The following is a 20,671-nucleotide window of genomic DNA, read 5'->3' on the forward strand; positions in this document are numbered from 1 at the left end:
TGTTGGTGTTTTTAGGGCCAAGTGTGAAAGTGGAAGAAAGACAAATTCTTTTGAAATGTTAAAAGAATGTTGGAAATTTGATCAGAATACAGTAAAAATGAGAGAAACAGACATTTTTCTCAGATCATTGTGTTAAATTGTCATAATCGCCGTGTTCTTTAAGACTATCAGCTCTACTCTAAACAACCCTGAAAGCCTCTGCTGACACATGTCATCAGTTCCTTTCTTTCTTTGTAAACAAGGTCGAGTCTGTCAGGTCAGCAATAGAACTTCCTACAGATGACCCATCAGTGTTTATTCCATGACTGTAAACATGTTTCCATTTGTCACTTCAGTCTTTACTCTGAAATACAGGAAATGACATCATGGCTCAAAATCTTTGTCGTTCAAACAATTCTTTATTTAACAATATTTTAACTTTATTTAACAAAATACATTCAATAAAAACTTGAACAACAGAAAACTGATTTTTAATCCAACCACTGAAAAAAAAGGTAACGACTGAACACAAACAGAAGAACAATTTATAAAGATTAAAATGGAACTACAGGAAGTTTGATTCACAGCCTCATTTGAACTTTAACTTAAACTTAAGGAGAGCCGACCTGAGCTCTGTGGAGCCTGATCTCCAGGGTTTTAAGTTGGACTCTGAAACCAGAGGATGTTTCCCTCTCTTCAGATTCACTCTGATCCTGTGATGGGAACGATTTCAGCCCTGCGTGATCGCGCTGATGTTTGCACAGAGCAGATGATGAAGTGAATGTTTTGGCACAGTGGTAACAGTGAAACAGTTTAGTAGTAACGTGGGATCGTTTGTGTGCAGAGTATGAACTGAGATTACTGAAGCTCTTGTCACACTGCTCACAGCTGTAGTTTCCTTCCATGTGTGTACGTTCATGCTTGTTACGATTACCTGACTGTGAGAAGCTTTTGTCACAGTGTCTGCACTTGTATGGTTTCGCTCCTGTGTGGACTCGTTTGTGTGTTTTAAGCTGACTTGCAGTGGTGAAGGATGACCCACACTGATCACAGAGGTGCTTCTTGACCCCACTGTGAAAGAGTTCATGTTGTTTTAACTCAGCTGATGTGGGGAAGCTTCTCCCACATTCTTTGCAGTATTTCAGTTTGTCTCCAGTGTGTTTACGTTGATGTATTTTTAGGCTGGCTTGCTGACTGAAAGTTTTTCCACAGATGTCACAACGAAAGTCTTTCCCACCACCACAGCGATGACAGGGTTGAGAAGTGGATCCATCTGTGTCGCTCTGCTTCTAAACAAAGACACAAAGACAGTGTAAGTCAGTCCTTCAACACTTTTATCCTGAAAGTCGCCTGAAATAAAGAGCATCTCTGCAGACGTCCAATTACATTTTACTGTTTCGATTAACACACTCAGTTTACTGGGCTACAATAACTACAATACTACCACCATAATACTACAGCAGTACTTATTTAATATTACAGTAACATCTGACTTACACTTAAATGAAATGAAAACCTGAATAATGGCTCAGAGCTACTCTTCGGTGCAGTAGAAGTGCTAACATGCTAACACAATTTAATGAGCAGACTTGTTCCAAACAGTCAGACTGAACTTACAAGAATAAAATAAAAATACAAACCTCACAGTAACTGCACTTGTAGAGTCTCTTTCTGGTGTGGATCTGTTGGTGTTGTCTCAGGTACTGTGGAGTTTTAAAAGTCTTCTCACACAGGTCACATTGATAAGGTCTCTCCTCAGTGTGGGTAAACATGTGGTGTTGTAACTGTGCGTCTGTTGTAAAGTATTTACCACACTGATCACACCAGTACACATCTTCTCCAGAGTGAATGCGTAGGTGTATATTTCGGTACCCTAGCTGGCTGAAAGTTTTTCCACAGATGTCACAGCTGTATGCCTTAACTCCAGAGTGGGTAACTAGATGACTCTGTAAGTTGCTACTTCGAGTAAAAGCTCTGCCACACTGATCACAGCTGTAAGCTTTAACTCCACTGTGGACGACTTGGTGTGTTTTTAGGGCATTCTTCCAGGAAAACGACCTTCCACACAAGTCACAGCTGAACGGTCTCTCTCCAGTGTGGATGAGCTGATGTTGTTTTAGTTTAAACTTCCAGGTAAAATCCTTCCCACACTCGTCACAGGTGTTTTTTTTCTCTCTCTTTCTTCTGTGAGGTTTGTCGGCCTCCTGAGAGCGCTGACTTCTCGGTCCATGTTGGTCCTGCAGTGACAGAGATACAGAGGCAGTGAGTGAAATGCAGTCATTAAACAAACTGAAGCTTCAAACTCCCTCCATTAACACTAGTTTTAAACCTGAAGGTGGAGTGTGGCACCAAACACCACCAGAACCTGAACGACTGCAGGTGCTGATAAGTTGCGGTCGCGGTATTTCAACATCTAGTTAGCAATACAGAAGACGAGCGAGAATAAATGGAGTAATATTTTTTATGTGGCAGGTAATTTCAAATGCAGCGATTCTATCAGCCCAACAAACATCAGTAAACACACAAACTGTTTGTGTGCAGTTTGTCTCACAATGTGATTTAAAGACTGCAGTAAAATCCTCTGCAGGTTAGTGCAGGATAAGCAGGCAAGTTTACTGTAATGTGATGGATTTAAGTAAAGAACAGTGTGTGACTGGTGCACAGTGACTGTGGTGCTCATGTCAGAGTTAGATTACATCAAGTGTAGCAGAGATTAACTTAAACTTAAGCTCATGATGCTGACATTCATTCACTGAGCTCCACCCACATACCAACAGTATAGTGTATAATATAAAGACAGTGTACTGTCAGTGTAGAGAAAGGAAATCAGCCAGGACAACTCGTGAAACATCTGCTGACATCTGGATGAATTCACAGAGAGCAGCAGGTCAGCTGATCACAGCCTGCACATTAAAAAAAATCTACTGGAGCTCTCAATAGAAATGATTGTGAGCTGTGACCCTTTTCCCCACACTGAGCCACTACAGCTGATTTTAGGGTTGAATCCTGCTGAATCCCACTTTAACATCTTCCTGCTCATTTTGATGTTTAGAGGCAACGTCACCGTCTAAGATGTAGGCATTGTATACATTGTATACATTATTTCTACATTACATTATTATTGCACAAGGTTCATTTAGTTTAGCATAAAATATACATATCAGTACTTCAGCTTTTAATGGAGTATTTCTTAACACTAGTATCTGTCACCTTCTGTTTTGAGCTCATTGTTTTCTCTGCAGTGGCTGAACTGAGTCCAAGTAGCTGAAATTTCCTCTGCTGCTCCGTCAGACTCTTCTCCTCCTCCTGATCAGCTGGGACACAAAACAGAACTTTGTTAAGCTCCACACTGCACTGAAGAGTCAAAGTGTCTCATATGTTCATCTGAGAACACACAGAACACATTTTAGCTTCCCTGGGTGGACAACTTGTTTGAAACAAACACAAAAGGTTTGAGCACCGATACCAAATTCAGCAGTATGGCACACCAGTACCAGGAGAGCAATTCCTCTTTAAAATATGCCCTGGCCAAGAAAAAACCCGACAATATACGTGTGCCGTGAGAAATGATAGATAGATAGATAGATAGATAGATAGATAGATAGATAGATAGATAGATAGATAGATAGATAAAATTTATTTCAAACATGCAAATATAATTGAAATAACAACAGAAAAAAATAAAAATAACAAAACTTAAAAATCATCAAGTTTTCATGCAAATATCTATGTCTACAGAATGTGTGTGCTCGAAAAGGAGTAGGATGAAGTTTTCTTGTTCCTACCCCCTTATTTCAAATTTCATTGCTTACAAATCCATATCCAGGATTCAACATTATTTGATCATATATTTAACTATGTACAAGTCTAACACATTGAACATACACAAATAAAACCATTTTCAGCACGTAAACCAGAACAACTAATCACTCTGTTTATAACAGCCGCTTAATCTCTGAGTTTATTTTCTATCTATGTGACAAAAACCTTAATGAACACTTAAGGTTGGGTTACTCAGGCCTTGATTTATAAAAAATGAGGACACAATGAGACAACTCAGTCACTGAGAGGAAGATTTCCTATATTCATGCAATTTATTATTTTTGAACAATCCTGTGAATTTTTGTATTGATGTACTTGTCTTGATTTCATCTGTATATCCGAGTGGGTGTAGAAATCTGAGCCATCATCTGAGTAAGCCTCATCACAACTTTGCGCTGATAAAGGCAGCTGTGTTTTAGCCTGGAACACATTTATTTTTACATTTCTCATAAATGTATTTCATTATAGCACTTTTACCGCCAACATGTTGGGTCTTTTGGAGCCGGAAGTGACCTTATATGGAAGAAGGGTGGCGCTAGCTAGCTTAGTTAGCAAGCTGCATTCATAAGCTGTGCAGGTGCCACAGAGATGCTAAGTAGCCTTAATAACAGACTAATAAAATAACAGAAACTCTGATTACAATGAGCTCATTTAAAAGCTTTCTTCTAATAAATTATTTTCTTCTCTGTGTTTCACAACCTTTTGCTGATATCTTTCTGTGAATTAGTTTAAAGCAGCTTGAGTCAATTTAGTCAGATTTTTTTTTCCAACTTGTTCACAAAAACTTGAGAAGAGACACCGAGGAGAGCAACAGAAAGCCTCATTCAGGAGCTAAACTCAAGATTAACTAGACTCGGATTAATATTAGCTCGATACTTACCTTTAAGTGTTAAATCAGTCTTGACAATAATCGGAGAGAAAAACGCCATAAAGCGGGAACTCGGCTTCTTCTTCTTCTGCTCTTGTATTTTTTGGCGGTTAAAGCTTTAAGGCGCATTACCGCCACCTGCTGGACTGGACTTTTCATGTCCCAAACATCATCGATTGGGCACAAATTTGTTGGAGTTTCTGTTAATAAAAAAGATGGAATTCAAGGATCTTGTTATTTGGTTTGTTCGTTTTCACCATTTACTCTACAATTTTCTGCCAGTGTATAGCAAACCCCACAGCTCAAATCAATGAAGAATTTAGTATTTTTAACATATTGCTTAAACTGGAACCAGCAGCTATATAGGCCTAATTTTTAATCCAAACATGTGATAGAGGTTTACCACCAGGAGAAGCAGACTGTAAATAAAAGACTGTGCTACTGAAAACTGTTAGTCTGACTTTGGATTGTAAATATGTTTCCTTTTGTCACTTCTGTATTTGTATATGGCTCAAACTATTTGTTATGAAAGCAAAACAAACAAACTGATGTTGTATAAATTGATTCAGGATTATTTACTTCGAGTCCAGAAATCATAGCTGTCTCATCAGATCCAGTTGTGACATTAGCTATAGTTTCCGCGGAGGGTACTTGGTTCTGTATGACAGCACAGCTTTTAGGTTGAATTCAAGCGCTTGAGTACAGCCTGATAATTAGAGGCCTGCAAACATGTTTGCTGATGAACTTTGGAAGTAAAAGTACAGACAGCTATAGAAGACACAGGACACGAGATGGGTTCATTATTTCTTTTGAGTTCCATGTAACAATCTGTAACTCTGTAATTAATGAATGTGCCATTTAATCTTGGCTGCAGCCAAGATTAAATGGCACATTCATTAAATGGCTAAAATGGGTTGGCTGCCGTTCAGCATTTAGCACAAGTCAGCTTTTGATCAGAAAGTTTTCTGGTTTGATCCCTGGCTGCTCCAGTCTGCAGGCGAAATATCCTTGGACAAGATTGTAATCCCAAGCTGCTTTCTGATGCATCCATTGGAGTGTGAATGCTTTATAGAGTTTGTGAAACAGTTGTACGTGTGGTCAGATTGTTTTGTATTTGTGTGTGGATTGAAGCACATGTCTGAGAGCACATCAATCACGGCACATATTTTTTAAAATCTTAGTTTAAATAAAGTTTTTGATTATTTATTATAAAAAAGAGATGATATATATATAATGCAGTGGGCACTCTACCAGCTAACATGTCAGTTAATTTGACACATTGATTTATTTATCATTTCTTTTTCTCTCTCAGCTTTTCAGCTCCATATTTTTGCCATTTCTTCCACACTCAACTCTGTTCTACAAGGTGAGCCCACAGTTAATGTAGGAGAGGGCAGGTGGCATTAAGAGGTTTGATTGGGCAATCTAGGGCCCAGTTAGTTCTTCCTTTTGGTGAAAGCTGGGCTCTTCAGTTCAGCATGGTACAGCTCCAAAGATTCTGCAACATCAAACCCTCTGTCTGCTAATGTTACATCACCTGGGCTGAGGCAGTCCAGGTAATTGCAACAGTTTCTTGAAATTAGTTAATTCAGATATAAACAGAGTGACAGTTTACAGATTCAAACATGTCTCAGAGAAAACAGAAAAAAACAGTAAAGCCCAACTCTCCTCTTTGTGATCAGGAAGACAAAATTCAACTTCCTGATCAAGTAGACAAATCATTCAACCAGCTTCTAGAAAAGGAAGATATTCAAAAGTTGAAAGAAATGGAACTCCTAGACATGCAGGGAAGAAACTTTGAGCTCCAAGCAAAGCTTGATAAAGCACTAGAAAAACTAGTGCTGAAGGACAAAAAGAATCAGGAGCTGCAAGTAAAGCTTGATGAAAGACCGCACACAAATGAAGAGTTTCTTCAAGAAAAAAGGCTACAGGAGATAAAACAGAAGGAAATGGATTTCAAGCTCCACGACATGGAGAAACACAACAAAGGCTTGCAAATCAAGCTTAATGAAGCTCTGCAAAAAAAATTAAGAACTCCTCCAAGAAAAACAACAACAGGACATGAAGCAGTGCAAACTCCAAGGCATGGAGGAAAAATACAAAGCGCTTCAGGTAAAGCTTGATAAAACACTGAACAAAAATAAAGAGTTGCTTCAAGAACAAAAGCAACAAGAAATTAAACAGAAACAAACGGACTGCAAGCTTGAAGACGTGCAGGAAAAATACACAGCGCTGAAAATAAAACTTGATAAAGCCAGAGGTGGGACCAAGTCATTGTTTTGCAAGTCTCAAGTAAGTCTCAAGTCTTTATCCTCAAGTCTCAAGTCAAGTCTCAAGTAATGTCAGGCAAGTCAGAGTCGAGTCTCAAGTCACTGGTGTAAAAGTCCGAGTAAAGTCACAAGTCTGAAATTTTGAATTTCAAGTCCTTTCGAGTCTTTAAAAAGAAAAAAACGAAAAAATAATGTTGCAGTTATGCTAAATGTAAATATTAGACCATGTAATTTTTAAATCTGTGTTTTTCTCAACACATGACAAAATAGTGAACGTAGAAAATATACACAAATTGTGAAATTGCACCTCTTTAAAATGCAGCTCAATTAAACCTAGCTCCAAGGATAATTTTCACCGACAGTTCTGAGATAAGCTGCATGTTATTCTTGGATGCGGTTGTAGGACCGGTGTCGTGCCAAAGTAGGTATCCCCGACAGAATTTGTTTCCCCTGTGCTGGGAGCATGCAGGAAGTACTGATGTTTTCATTTTGTGAAAAATTAGTATCGTTACATTACCATTCAGTTTGAGGGTTACAACAGAAAATTATATATTTATTGCTCACGGGGTATCAGATGGGATTATTTTAATAAACCATAAACATTTTGGCTAATAACTATTTTTATTCTCCTGTAACTTTATTATATAAAGAGCTAAATCCTCCAAAGTTTCAGGAGAAATGCGTCATAATAAGAAGTGTTTGTGAACGAAAAATCAGCAATGTGGGATACTGTTTGTCCGTGATTTACACAGGGGGAACAAATTGTGGCAGGACCAGCCTGATATTATTTGTATCCCACTATAACTTCGTTGTATAAAGAGCTAAGATCTCAAAAATGTCAGGAGTAGTCAGTCATTATAAGAAGTGTTTGTAAACTAAAAATCAACAATGTGGGATACTGTTTGTCCGTGATTTGGACAGTCCAGCGTGTGCTCCCGACGCAGGGGAAACAAATTCTGTCGGGGATACCTAGTTTGGCACGATAGTAACTTCAGGTCACTGCAACAAGCCCAGGTACAGTTTACCGACGGATGGGTGCAGGACCTTGAAATGCACCATGTAGAACGAAAGACCATCGTACGTATCATAAGTTTACCAGTCTCACAAATCGTCTTCATAAATACACAATCGTTAACCGTTTATTAATAGGACCTTTGAGCTCAACGGTAATTAATTAGTAGTGGAAATAATTTCTGGTACCCATCACAGAAATGTAGCAGTGACAATAATACTGTATGCTGTAATCGTACTGGACAATTAGTGATACAAAAAACCTGTTTTATCCTGTGAATAAAAGTATATGTTTTTGTCAATGTACCAAAATAACAGAAGCGAAACGCAATATTGTGTCAGGACAATTCACTATTTATGCACAACAAACAAAGGAGCGACAATTTCTGTTCAGCGCCAGACTTGCTTGTAACCTATATCACCAATTATGTTATGAAAATGACGCATTAACTACAACAGCAGACTGACCTTTGTGTAAATGCTTGGAGCAGACTAACCTGTGAGCTGGAGGGTTCTGGGACGTTATATTTGGTCTTTGAATGGCTGCAATCCAGGCCACCCGTCGCCTCTTTGTTACTTCGGAAACATGGCTCGAACAATTTCTCTTCAACAACGTAATCCGATAACAATCGATCTCTTTACCCGTCGGCTTCCCGTGGCTGTCATGCGACCGGCTATTGCAGTTAATAATACAACAGCTTCTTGCCATTTTTGTGTTTCTTTTTTATCGCTGTGATTTCAATTGAAAGCCTGCGTGCGCTCGTACCTCTTGCCACGAGTTCCCAGAATCCTTTGCGGTTTTACCCCTGAATGACGTCACATTTTCAATCTCTATATAATATGCATGTTAAATTTTATATTTGGGGTGAAATATCAAGTCTTTTCAAGTAAACCGGTTCAAGTCCAATTCAAGTCCCAGGTCATTGGTGTAAAAGTCCAAGTCAAGTCACAAGTCTTAGAACATTTTTTCAAGTCAAGTCTAAAGTCATAAAATTAATGACTCGAGTCTGACTCGAGTCCAAGTCATGTGACTCGAGTCCACACCTCTGGTTGTTTATGATCAGTAAAAAATAAAACAAACAGTGGGACACAGAGTTTTCTTAAAAATAAACACATGAAAAAAGTCTTTGGTATATTATCTTAATTGCCTCTAGATGCTCCCAGGGCTAGGACTCAGCTACATCCAGCATGGACTGCAGGATGGAAGCAACAACAATAAAGAGGATGATAGAGAGGAGGAAGGCTCTGTGGATGACCTGCAGCTCAATGAGGCCAGTTTGGACAGCAAGGATTAGCAAGGTGATCCCTTCAGTCATCCCCCTGCACAGAGAGGAAGCAACCTATTATGCTACAATATAGTCTTTGTGCCAGCGAGGCTTGTACTTGACGCGTGGCAGTCTTCTGGCAGTAGGTGAGCCAGTCTGAGTGTGGTGCAGCCTAGCAGTGTCAGCGTTCTTTTCAGTCACTGGGCGACAGCGTGCTAGATGAGTGGCATTCCAACTCTTTCCATCACTCAGCAAGAAGGCATTCAAGCCTTTGGCTTTTGTTACTGTTACAGGAGGGGTAAATCTGGGATGTCCTTTGGGAACATGGTGGGGTTTCCTTATCCTCACACTCTCTCCTGGTAGAAAAGAAGGTTTCCGTGCGTGACGCCTACCATCAGTGTAACGTTGCATTTTCAACTGATATTTCCGAACTGAGTGATGTGCAACGTATCCAGTGGAGACACAGCAGGAGGCAAAGGGAGTACATCCAGTATAGTACGCATCTTCCTGCCACACAGGAGTTCTTAGGGAGAGGGAAGTAGAGGGAAGTAGTTGCATGCGGTGTTGCACAGTAAACTTGAAGCCAATCCAGCACAGTCGCCTTCCATGGTTTCGACTGCTGGATTGATGTCTGGATACAGGTGCGGAGGGCACGATGAAACCGTTCGATTGCTCCGTTTGCAGCTGGGTAGTAGACAGATGTTCTGCTGTGGGAGATGCCTCTATTCTGGAGGAATGAGGTGAACATTACAGAGGTGAACTGTGCACCATTGTCAGTTATGATGTTCTCTGGGTTGCCATGACGACTAAAGACAGATGAGAGGAACTGAATGACATCATCAGTAGTAGCATAAGGTGAAAAGGCAAGCTCAGGCCATTTGGAGTAGTAGTCAGTCAATGTTATGACGTATCTACAAGCAGGTATTGCAGTATCAAAAGGCCCAACAATGTCAAGACCAAGTTTTTTCCACGGTCCATCAGGCAGTGGGACGGGTTGGAGAGGAGCAGGATTAGTATGTGCAGTTTTGTCATTGGACTGGCAAAGGAGGCATGAGGTTATGGCAGACTGAACTTGTGAGTCCATTTTTGGCCACCAGTAGAGATCTCTTAATCTTTGTTTTGTGCACACAATGGTGACTTTCATGTGCCAGTGCAATCAGTTTAGGTCTCACTGAAAGTGGTGCAATGAGCCTTGAGCCTCTGAGAACATAATCACTTAGGGTTGAGAGTTCATTACGGATTTTGTAGTAAGGTGCAAGCGTGACATCAAGTGCTTTGATTGAGGCAGGCCAGCCACTTTGTATTTGTGAACGCAAAGCAACCAGTTCAGGGCAAGTTGAACAGGCAGAGTCAAAGCCCGCAACTGGAAGTGAGGACATGGCAGCAGAAACTTGGGCTACCATTTCATGATCTGAATCTGATGTGGAATGGGAAGAAACAGGCAGGGGCAGGCGAGAGAGACAGTCAGCTGTATAGTTCTGAGAACCTGGGCGGCAAATAACATCATAGTCAAAACACAGGAGGCGGGCAGACCAGCGGGCGATGCGCATGCCAACCCTATTAAACCCTTTGGTGCTCAGCAGCGTTGTCAGAGCTTGGTGGTCTGTCCGCAGAGTGAAACGTCGGCCCCACAAATACGTTCTCCATTTCTCTGCAGCCCACACACAAGCATAAGCTTCTTTTTCAACAGTTGAGTACTTTTGATCTGTTGCAGGCAGTGTGCAGGTAGCAAACGCCACAGGTTTTTCTGTGCCATCAGGTTGCACTTGAGCAAATACAGCACCAAGCCCATAGTCACTTGCATCAGTAGAGATCACAACACGCAAGGCAGGGTCAAACAGTGCCAGTGCAGGACTATTCACCAGGAGTTTTTTTACTTCTTCAAAGCTCGCTTGTGCACCTGAAGTCCATGTGAAAGTGTTCTTGTCGTTAGCACAGGCACACATAGGGGCTACAACAGTTGCAAAGTTTGGCAAAACTTGGAGTACCATGACACCAAGTCCAAGAAGGATCTCAAACTGAGGGAACTGGGGAGGATTAAAGGGGCAGCACAGCAGCGTTTTGGAAAACAGTGTAAAGGCTTTTCAGGAAGCTTTTAGGACGCTGTGAAAATACTGAATTTGAATAGTGGAGGCTAGAAGTAGTGAATGTATCCTTCCTCTCTATCATTAGATGGAGAGAGTGTACAAAGGCCGGCATAGTGGGTCTGTGGCCACTCTTGCTTGCACTTTTGCGTGTCCGTCAGCCAGCTGTGGAGAAGAGCAAAGTTTTTACATGCAAAGAGCTGAAGTGAAAAGCAGTGTTCCAAACAATGAAATGTGTCCACTCTTTGTGCTTTTCATGCAGTAATGTTTGATGTTTGAAGCTATTTCTGCTGTTGTCCCATTCCCGGTGAAATCCGCTGTCCCTCCAATCCCGATCCTCTTGCAAAGCAATCAGCATTTGTCAGACGCATCAGTCATTGGCGGTACTCAGACAGGATCCTGGATGACTACACGTCTGGGGTGGCTAAGAGAGCAATTGAAGGATGCCATGTTTACTGAATATGTGCCTAATTTTGTCAGGACATAGCTGGGTCCATTGCTTCTGCGTGCTCTATTTTCACAAGCAAAGGCCTGGCTCTTTCTCCTGGCACCTTCTCAGGTGAACTCCATGCCGTGGCTTCTTCTCAAATCAACGTCTGGACTGCCGCAAAACAGCTGACCGTTGTCGACAGGATTCGAACCTGTGCGGGGAGACCCCAATGGATTTCGAGTCCATCGCCTTGACCGCTCGGCCACAACAACCACATTTGGTTTTGGAGCTACATACTTGAAAGACATACGTCTTCCAAGTCCTACGCCACACGTCTTTCAAGTAGGATGTGCACAACAACGGCCACGCTGGATTGTAAATGCGGTAGCTGCATGACTTTGGTGAGAAAGCTTGTGGTTTTGCAGTTCCGTGAGATCGGTGCAGCACAGCTGCGGTTGAAGCTAGCTGGCTGACATTAGCTTGCTTGTTTGCATGAACAGTAACACACACAGCTGATGATTTTGCCACCGCAAAGAGCTGATCAGTACATGGTTAGTAAAATGTTATCTTCATTCCAAACATTCAGCACAATATTTAAAGTGGGACAGGGTGTCTTTATGAAGAAGTAGCGTGTCCAATCACAGTTTCATGTAAGAAGGTATATGTATGAAGTGATGAGAACTCAAAGCCTGTGTGAACAGTGTCTTTCCACAGCAAACGGTAGCAGCGAGGCCGATGAAGAATGCACCTGGCCTGACATTGTAAGCCTTTGCAGAAAGAGCGGAGAACGTTTTTACTGTAAAACAGTACGCAGCCCACATGCTTGAACAGCACTGCGAGAAGCAACTGCGATGGCCGGGAATCGAACCCGGGTCAACTGCTTGGAAGGCAGCTATGCTCGCCACTATACCACCATCGCTGTGAAAAACTGCAACATCACTGAGTCATTGTCCGGCTTATGAAGCTTTCAGGACAATTAACAAGGTGGGCATTGTGATTACTCGCTTGTCAGGTTCTAAACTGGTCAAAAGGTAGATCACTAAAAAGACTAGTGCTCTCATGCAACTGCACATTTAATCTCATCAGCTAAGCTTCTTTGCTACTCAAGTGTGGCCTCTCACGCATTTAAACTCTTGTGTGATTTTTAGCACCTTGAGAGTCGCAATGGTCACGCGAGTTCTTCAGGTCACAGCAGACAAGGTGCGAATAGGTGTGAATCTGTCTTGGGACAAATCTGGGACGAGGACGTCTTTGGCTCCTCTCTCAAGTTATTGGACTTTGGCAAAAAGGTTTCACGCTTAATTAAAAAATGAGAGCAAGTGTCTGTGTCCCGAATACAAAGTGGGAGCTGGTTCCACAGAGAGGGGCCTGAAAAGTGATGGCTCTGCCTTCCATTGTACTTTTAAATCCCCTCGGAAGACAGCAGTCTGAGAGCAAAGCACTCTGTTGGGATGATATGGCACTGTGAGATCTTGTAGACAAAATTGGGGGTGATTATTCAAGACCTTGTGTGTGTGAGGGCAAGTATTTGGATTTTTATTTGGGATTTAATTGGGAGCCAATGAAGAGAGAAGTCCATATGGGGGAAATATACTCTCTCCTTCCAGTCCCTGACTGTGCTCTGGATGCAGCGTTTTGGAAAATAGTGTAAAGGCTTTTCAGGAAGCTTTTAGGACACTGTGAAAATACTCAATTTGAATAGTGGAGGCTAGAAGTAGTGAATGTATCCTTCCTCTCTATCATTAGATGGAGAGAGTGTACAAAGGCCGGCATAGTGGGTGTACCAGAGCAGGGCTGTGTGTAAAGCACAGCCAGGCAGCTGAACACTGTATTGTTCTCTATTTTGTCCTCTTTGAGCGCGAGACAAGCCACCACAGCTGGCAACACCTGTCAGTGAACACATTCAGGATGAAGATGGGAAGTGAGGAAGAACTGCTGTCAGTGCTGGAAGAGCTCGACCCCCTCCCCATCACTGCGCAGTCTCAGCAGCCCTCACCCACCCCTGCCTCTCCTGTAGATGCCTCTCAAACTGCATCAGTTCAACCCCGAGTTGAATTATTCCAAGACCGAGATGAGCCCATCTGTTTTGCTGAAATCCAAGAAGACATGTGGTCAGTGCTTGACTACCTCCCCGTCTCTCAGCAGTCTAATGTGCTCTCCTCTCCTCATTCACACAACTACTCCACTCCTAAACAAAATCTCATCTGTCCTGCTGATTCCCCTCCATCCAAACTGGCGTCCTCCCCTGTTGCATTCACTGAATTGCCGTCAACAACCCCCATCTTTTGCCAACTAATGAAAAACAATAATTTCACTATAGACGATTGGACCGATTTCAATTGAATTAAACTGTTACTCCTGTTATTTCAACATCTGTCTTTGTGTAAATAAATGAAAAAACAAACAAAAGATGCTTCTGTCATAAGTTACAGCAGGATGAAACAACCTTCATGTAGTTCTTGTTTTTAACACTGCAAACCTTCTTTAGTTCTTTTGTTTCCTTTCATATTCAGCACACATCTGTCAGTGTCCACTAACTGTCAGGGAAAAGCCAGATAAAAACACTGTGGGGTCTTTTGGGACACGTGCTCGTTGGGTTTACTCATAGATATCAGAAATGATCTGTTCTGTATTCAAAGGATACACGAAGGACGTTTGTATTAAATGCAATATAGCGACTGATCATATGCTGCTTTCTTTGGGGGCTTTTCACCACCATGTTACACAAATCCAGTTTCTAACTGAAAAGAAAATCCTTCACCATTTTCTAATCAAATTCCCTGGTTTCCCATGTCAGAGATGTCATGGCTGAAAGGATCATCGCATATTGAGCTCAAAGCTAAACTCTTGTGTAGGGCCTCTTTCCATGTTGCACCATTCATTTTAAAAAGTCCTGGTAACAAGAGACAGAGGTGACTTGATGTATTACAGTTACTTCCCAATTTACAGAAATGATGTGACTTCTGACATTTTCCTAGCAGGAAATGTGCTACTGTGGGACACTGAAAGAATAAACAGCAAGGCACGTTTTGTTTTAATAACTTTTCTTTACTTCATTTGTATGAACTAGGTTTACCTTACAAAATCTTATACTGTATATAATGTTTTATGTTTAATTCATGTCAATGTCAGCTCGTGTTTACTCGGGTGAGCAGTACCGGCCCACAAAGAGAATGCTCTTGGTGGGTTTATGTCGGATGAAGAAGATGAAGTGATGATCAAAGAACATTTCAAAGCCCACACTGAGAAGTTGTTCAGAAAAAGAAGTTGAACCTGACCAAGATGAAATCCAAAATTGGGAATTAATTGTTTTATTGTATTATTTTTAATGTCACATATGGTGCTGTGTAATCCGTGTATGTATTATGTGTCTCTGCTGATGTGTTTCATGCCTCACTTTCATTTTACTGTAATTAGGCTAGTTTTAAGTTTCTTGAGTATTCTGATAAGGATACTGTGTAGTATGATTTGCAAATGAAGAGGAATCAATTAGTCTTAAATTAATTGACTAAGAGAAATGAAGCGTTGGAAGAATGTTATGTTGATGACTATGAGGTTTCTGGGGTTTATTCAATAGAGCAACAACTGTGTGGGATCTTTATACAAATTCTTATATTCTATTTAGAGCTTGCTTTAAAGTATGTTAGCAAAAAAACAGCGCACGCATTCGTTTTCACGATTTTTGTTCTTCTTTAGTCATTGGGTCTTTTTAGGTGGTACCTCCAGGTACCACAAGGGGGGATGTGGTGGATTTTTGTGTGATATGTATAACTATACACTATATATCTATGTGCACTGAACATATATATTTTAACTTTCATGTAGAGTCTTAAGCACAAGACATTTTGCTTCACCATGGTTTATTAAGGTGGTGCAGTAACAGGGCAGTTAATGCTGCTGAGAGTTCTCCTGCATAACTCGCTCTCCAGCTAACTAACCTTCCCTAACGTCTTTCATGCAGCACATGTCTGTATCTATTTTTTCTACTCTTTTACAGAGCATCTTTTTGAGTGTCTTGATTTTAATTTGATCTAAAAGGGTTGGATCTCCACATCGTTGGTGCAAGAAGATTATCAGGATGGCTTCAAAATTTGCGACTACAGCCCCTCTTCTGTGGAACCAGCTTCCAGTTTGGATTCGGGAGACAGACACTATCTCTACTTTCAAGATTAGGCTTAAAACTTTCCTCTTTGGTAAAGTATATATTTAGGGCTGGACCAGGTGACCTTGAATCCTCCCTTAGTTATGCTGCAATAGATGTAGGCTGCCGGGGATTCCCATGATGCATTGAGTTTTTCCTTTCCAGTCACCTTTCTCACTCAGTATGAGTTAACAGACCTCTCTGCATTGAATCATATCTGTTATTAACCTCTGTCTCTCTTCCACAGCATGTCTTTTATCCTGTTTTCCTTCTCTTACCCCAACCGGTTGCAGCAGATGGCCCCGCCCCTCCCTGAGCCTGGTTCTGCTGGAGGTTTCTTCCTGTTAAAAGGGAGTTTTTCCTTCCCACTGTCGCCCAAGTGCTTGCTCATAGGGGGTCATATGATTGTTGGGTTGTTCTCTGTATCTATGAAGCACCTTGAGGCGACTTTTGTTGTGATTTGGCGCTATATAAATAAAATTGAATTGAATTGAATTGTGTTAACTTGTGTAGTTACACAAGTTACACAGGCAGAATGCCATGTGAACACTGTCTCCAGGTGGAAAACAGAATGAGCGATACACCTGCTGTCAGGCCTGCAGGGTTTCTCCCTGTGATGTTCTTCTCTGTCTTGTGGTTGACATTTTTTTTTTTTTACTGGCACAAATAATTTGTGGGGCGTCTTATTGTGACACCTGATTGTTGTAGTATTTTTAAAATGGCTGTGCAAAAAAATAAAAATAAGAACCCCAGATGCATTGCCTGCATTTTTAGATGAATAGTTGTATATAACTTTATTATTTACAAAATTTTTGTTTAATTTTAATTTAAAAAAATTACCACTTATATTTGCATTTCAAGTTATGAAAATAATTTACTAAACATGTCTGTGGTTTTTATAGTAAAGAGAAAATATAACTACTACTAGGGTTTTATGTGTTTGTGTGATTTCAGACCAGTTGTTTTAATAACTGTAAATTTGGACGTGTGAGGTTGTGCTGAAAAGAATGATACCAAGAAAGACAAGGTAAAAAAACAACAACAATCAAAAGCAGCCAAAAATGGCCAATTATATTTTGGACCTCAGAATATTGACCCAACAAATCATGAAAAATGAGGTTTCAATAATTGTTTGTGACAGTGCAGCTTTCTGGCAGTAGTAGTAGTCAGTACAATTTGATTTTTTTCTAACAAAAACAGTATGAAACTTAAGTTAGACTTGTGTTTGGAAATGAGCCCCCGCCCAGTGTTGTGTAGCTTTCTGGATTTTATACTTATTGGTTACATATTTATTTATTATACAGGCTATACAGTACACACATTTTATGTAACTGAAATGTTTAATTATGTGGGCTATAGAAAATAATTAAGTTATAGACCATATTTATATGAAACATATGCTTAATGTATATTAATCATATGTAACACCTGCATATGTCTTTAAAACAAGGCTTTGATTTTGCCACCCCATTTGATTTCCATGCCAGCCTGGAAAAATTTCTCTAGATCCGCCCCCGGACCTGTCCTGGACCAGCAACACCAAATCAGTGACTAAAAGAGCTCAGCAGCGACTGCATTTTAAGAGACGACTGAAGAAGGTGCACATCCCCAAACCCATCTTTAATACTTTCTACAGAGGTACCATGCAGAGCATCCTAACCCGCTGCATCACAGTCTGGTATGAAAACTGTCATGCGTCCAATCGCAGAGCCCTCCAGAGGATTGTGTGGACCGCACAGCGTGTTATTGGCAGCTCTCTACCCAGTCTACAGGATATTTACACCTCACTGGGAAAGCCACTAGCATCATGGCTGACCCGCATCACCCTTCCCATCAACTGTTTACCACACTTCCCTCCAGAAGACGACTGCGTCATCAGGAGCAGGTCGGCAAGATTGTGCAATAGCATTTTCCCCCAAAGCAGTTTGGCTCCTGAACACCATGGTTCCCTCCTCTGCACTGAAAACTTCTCCACACACTTCTTGGACTACATAATACTCTCCTCTAATTATTATTACTATTATGATGTGAACATTTTGTGCACTTAAATCTTACTGTGCTAATGACCCCTGCATCAGCACCTTGTTTGGAATAGCAGTGGAGAAGACATAGATTCAATGCTGCAGACGTCTGAGCAAAGAAAGCTTCTAAAAGAGTAAAGACTAGCTAGAAGAATGAAGATTCACAGAGTAAATGTGAAAATTCATCACAGGGCTCTATGCACTTGATTAACTGACCATGAGCAAGTTTGCTAGTCTGGAGCATTCAGATCCACCACAAAGACTGTTCAGTGCTCACAGAAACTGCACAATACCCAAGAGCTGCATCTGAGCCTCTACAGGCCTTAAACAGCATGTTAATGTTCAAGACAGTTTAATTAGAAAAAGACAAAACAAGTATGGTTGGTCTGGAAGGGCCGCCAGGAGAAAGCTTCTTGTCTCTAAAGAGAACACAACAACTCAGTTGAGGTTTGCAAATTTGCCCTTGAAAGCTTCTGGAGCAACATATTTTTAAAAGATGAGACTAAAGTGGAGGTTTGGTCATAATGCACAGCAGTAACTTCAGCAAAAATCAAACACAGCACAAACACCTCAAATCCACTGTCAAGTACGCTGGTTCAATTGTGGTGATTTGAGCTTGTTCTGCAGACACAAGCAATAAGCACCTTGCAGTCCACGAACTCCTCTGTATGCCAAAGTTTTCTAGAGTCAAATGTGAGGCCGTCTGTCCAACAGCTAAAGCTTCTCCTAAATTAGGCCATGCAACAGGATAATGAGCCCAAGCACAGCAGCAAATCTACTGCATGGAAGTCCAGACCTCAACCTGACAGAAATGCTGTGTATAAAGAAATGCTTGCAAATGTTGATGAATTGAAGTTATTGCTGCTAACTGCTGCTTCTGTAACCGACTCAATCATAGAATGATTATGATATTGAAAAAGACAAATGCCTGAATCCTAAATTGTGGATATCCTTTTGTTGTGATCTAAAATGTAACACTAAATGTGATTAAAACACTAAAAATCTGGACTCTTGGGCTCAACAACTGCAAGGATCACCAGCCCGAGGAAAACACAAAATACACATGACCCCGTGACAAAGACAATTCATTCTTGAATGAAGACATTGATCTGACTTTTTAAAATTTTGCCAATTGTGTTTATTATTAAATTATTGAGGAAATAGAAAGGGGGGAGGGGTTTTAAAGAAGAAGGTAAAGGAAAGGGATAGAAAGGAGGAAAGAGATAGAGGAGAGAAAACCCCAACAATCCCCTCTGAGCAAGCACTAGGTGCGACAGTGGATAGGAAAAACTCCCTTTAAAGGAAGAAACCTATGACAGAACCAGGCTCTAGAGGGGGCAGTCAACTGTCGGGACTGGTTGGGGGGTGAGGGTGAAAAGAGAGAGGGGGGGGGGAGGGGGAGGAGATGGGACAGGTGATAGGAGTTAAAGGGAGACAGGGGAGGGAGAGGTGTCAGGAGAGAAAGGGAGAGAAAGAGAGAGGAGAGGTGAAAATTAAGATGGAACAGACGAGGTGACATTAGCAGTAGAAAAAGTAGAAAAAGTAGAAAAAGCAGGAGTGTCCCTCCTCCAGAAGAAGCGGAAGCGTTTTTTCTTCTTTTCCATGAGCTTTTCCACGAGCACTTTTTTCTCTAGGATGAGGGTTCTCAACTGATCGATTGTTTCTGCATTCTCCTGCTCAAGTCTCTTGCATGTTTTCTCCACTTCTTCTAATTTGGCTTGTTTGTCTTCGAGCCTTTCTTTCATTTCTTTAGATGTTGCCTCCTGCATTAGCTTTGCCTCGTGCAGCTCTGTATAACTCTGTTGTAATTTGTTGTGCGTGTCTTCCAACTGCTGACTTCTGCTCTCGATTTCTTGAAGTGAACACTGCAGGTCTTCGTTTGTTTTCTCTAGTTGTTGCTTTAGCACCTGCATCTCAGTGTTTTTGCACTTCACGTTGTCTGAAAGTTCCTCGACTTCTGTGTTTTTTCTCAGCATGTCATTGAGCTTACTCTGCATCTCTGAGCAGGTTTTGCAGTTTTTCCTTTTCCTCTTCCAGTTCAGGTGTTTTGTAGTTCAGTTTGTTATAAAGTTCTTGCAGGTTTTGGTTTTTCCTCTCAAAGTCCTGGAGAATTTCTTTGTCTTCTTTCTGCTTTATTTCCTGTTGTTCTTGGTCTTGAAGCAGCTCTTGATATTTGTGCAGTGTTTCATCAAGCTTTACCTGCAGCGCTCCGTATTGTTCCTGCACACCTTGGAGTTGGCACTGCGTGTCTCTCTGGTCCAGTTTTTCTTTCTCTTCAAGGATTTCTTTATTCTTTTGCAGAGCTTCATCAAGCATTACTTGCGAGCCTTCGTTGTGTTTCTCGATGTTCTGAAGTTTGCAATCCAGATGTTTCTGTTTCATGTCTTGCTGTTCTTTCTCTTGAAGGAAATCTTTATTTCTTTGCAGTGCTTTATCAAGTTTCATTTTCAGCGCTGTGTATTTTTCCTGCACGTCTTCAAGCTTGCAGTCCGTTTGTTTCTGTTTAATTTCTTGTTGCTTTTGTTCTTGAAGCAACTCTTTATTTTTGTTCAGTGTTTTATCAAGCTTTACCTGAAGCGCTTTGTATTTTTCCTCCATGCCTTGGAGTTTGCACTGCTTCATGTCCTGTTGTTATTTTTCTTGGAGGAGTTCTTTAATTTTTTTGCAGAGCTTCATTAAGCTTGATTTGCAAGCCTTTGTTGTGTTTCTCCAGGTCCTGGAGCTTGAAATCCATTTCCTTCTGTTTTATCTCCTGTAGCCTTTTTTCTTGAAGAAACTCT

At 41.1% G+C, this 20,671-nt stretch overlaps 2 protein-coding genes across 2 annotated transcripts in view; both read right to left on the reverse strand.

The window, feature by feature from the left end:
* The window catches only part of LOC309714677 (kinesin-like protein KIF1B), a 137,847-nt gene that overhangs the window by 50,979 nt on the left and 66,197 nt on the right, over positions 1-20,671 (reverse strand). The window lies entirely within an intron of this gene.
* On the reverse strand, positions 379-4,950 carry LOC309714796 (uncharacterized protein). The gene is made up of 4 exons (XM_082547484.1): positions 4,682-4,950; positions 3,190-3,293; positions 1,620-2,216; positions 379-1,268 (listed from the first exon to the last, which is right to left on the reverse strand). The coding sequence occupies exons 1-4, from the start codon at positions 4,728-4,730 to the stop codon at positions 591-593; spliced, it is 1,428 nt and encodes a 475-aa protein (XP_082403610.1). The 5' UTR covers positions 4,731-4,950; the 3' UTR covers positions 379-590.

The sequence above is a fragment of the Aulonocara stuartgranti genome, assembly GCF_965226115.1.
Source record: "Aulonocara stuartgranti genome assembly, chromosome: 9".
Classification (NCBI taxonomy): Eukaryota; Metazoa; Chordata; class Actinopteri; order Cichliformes; family Cichlidae; genus Aulonocara; species Aulonocara stuartgranti.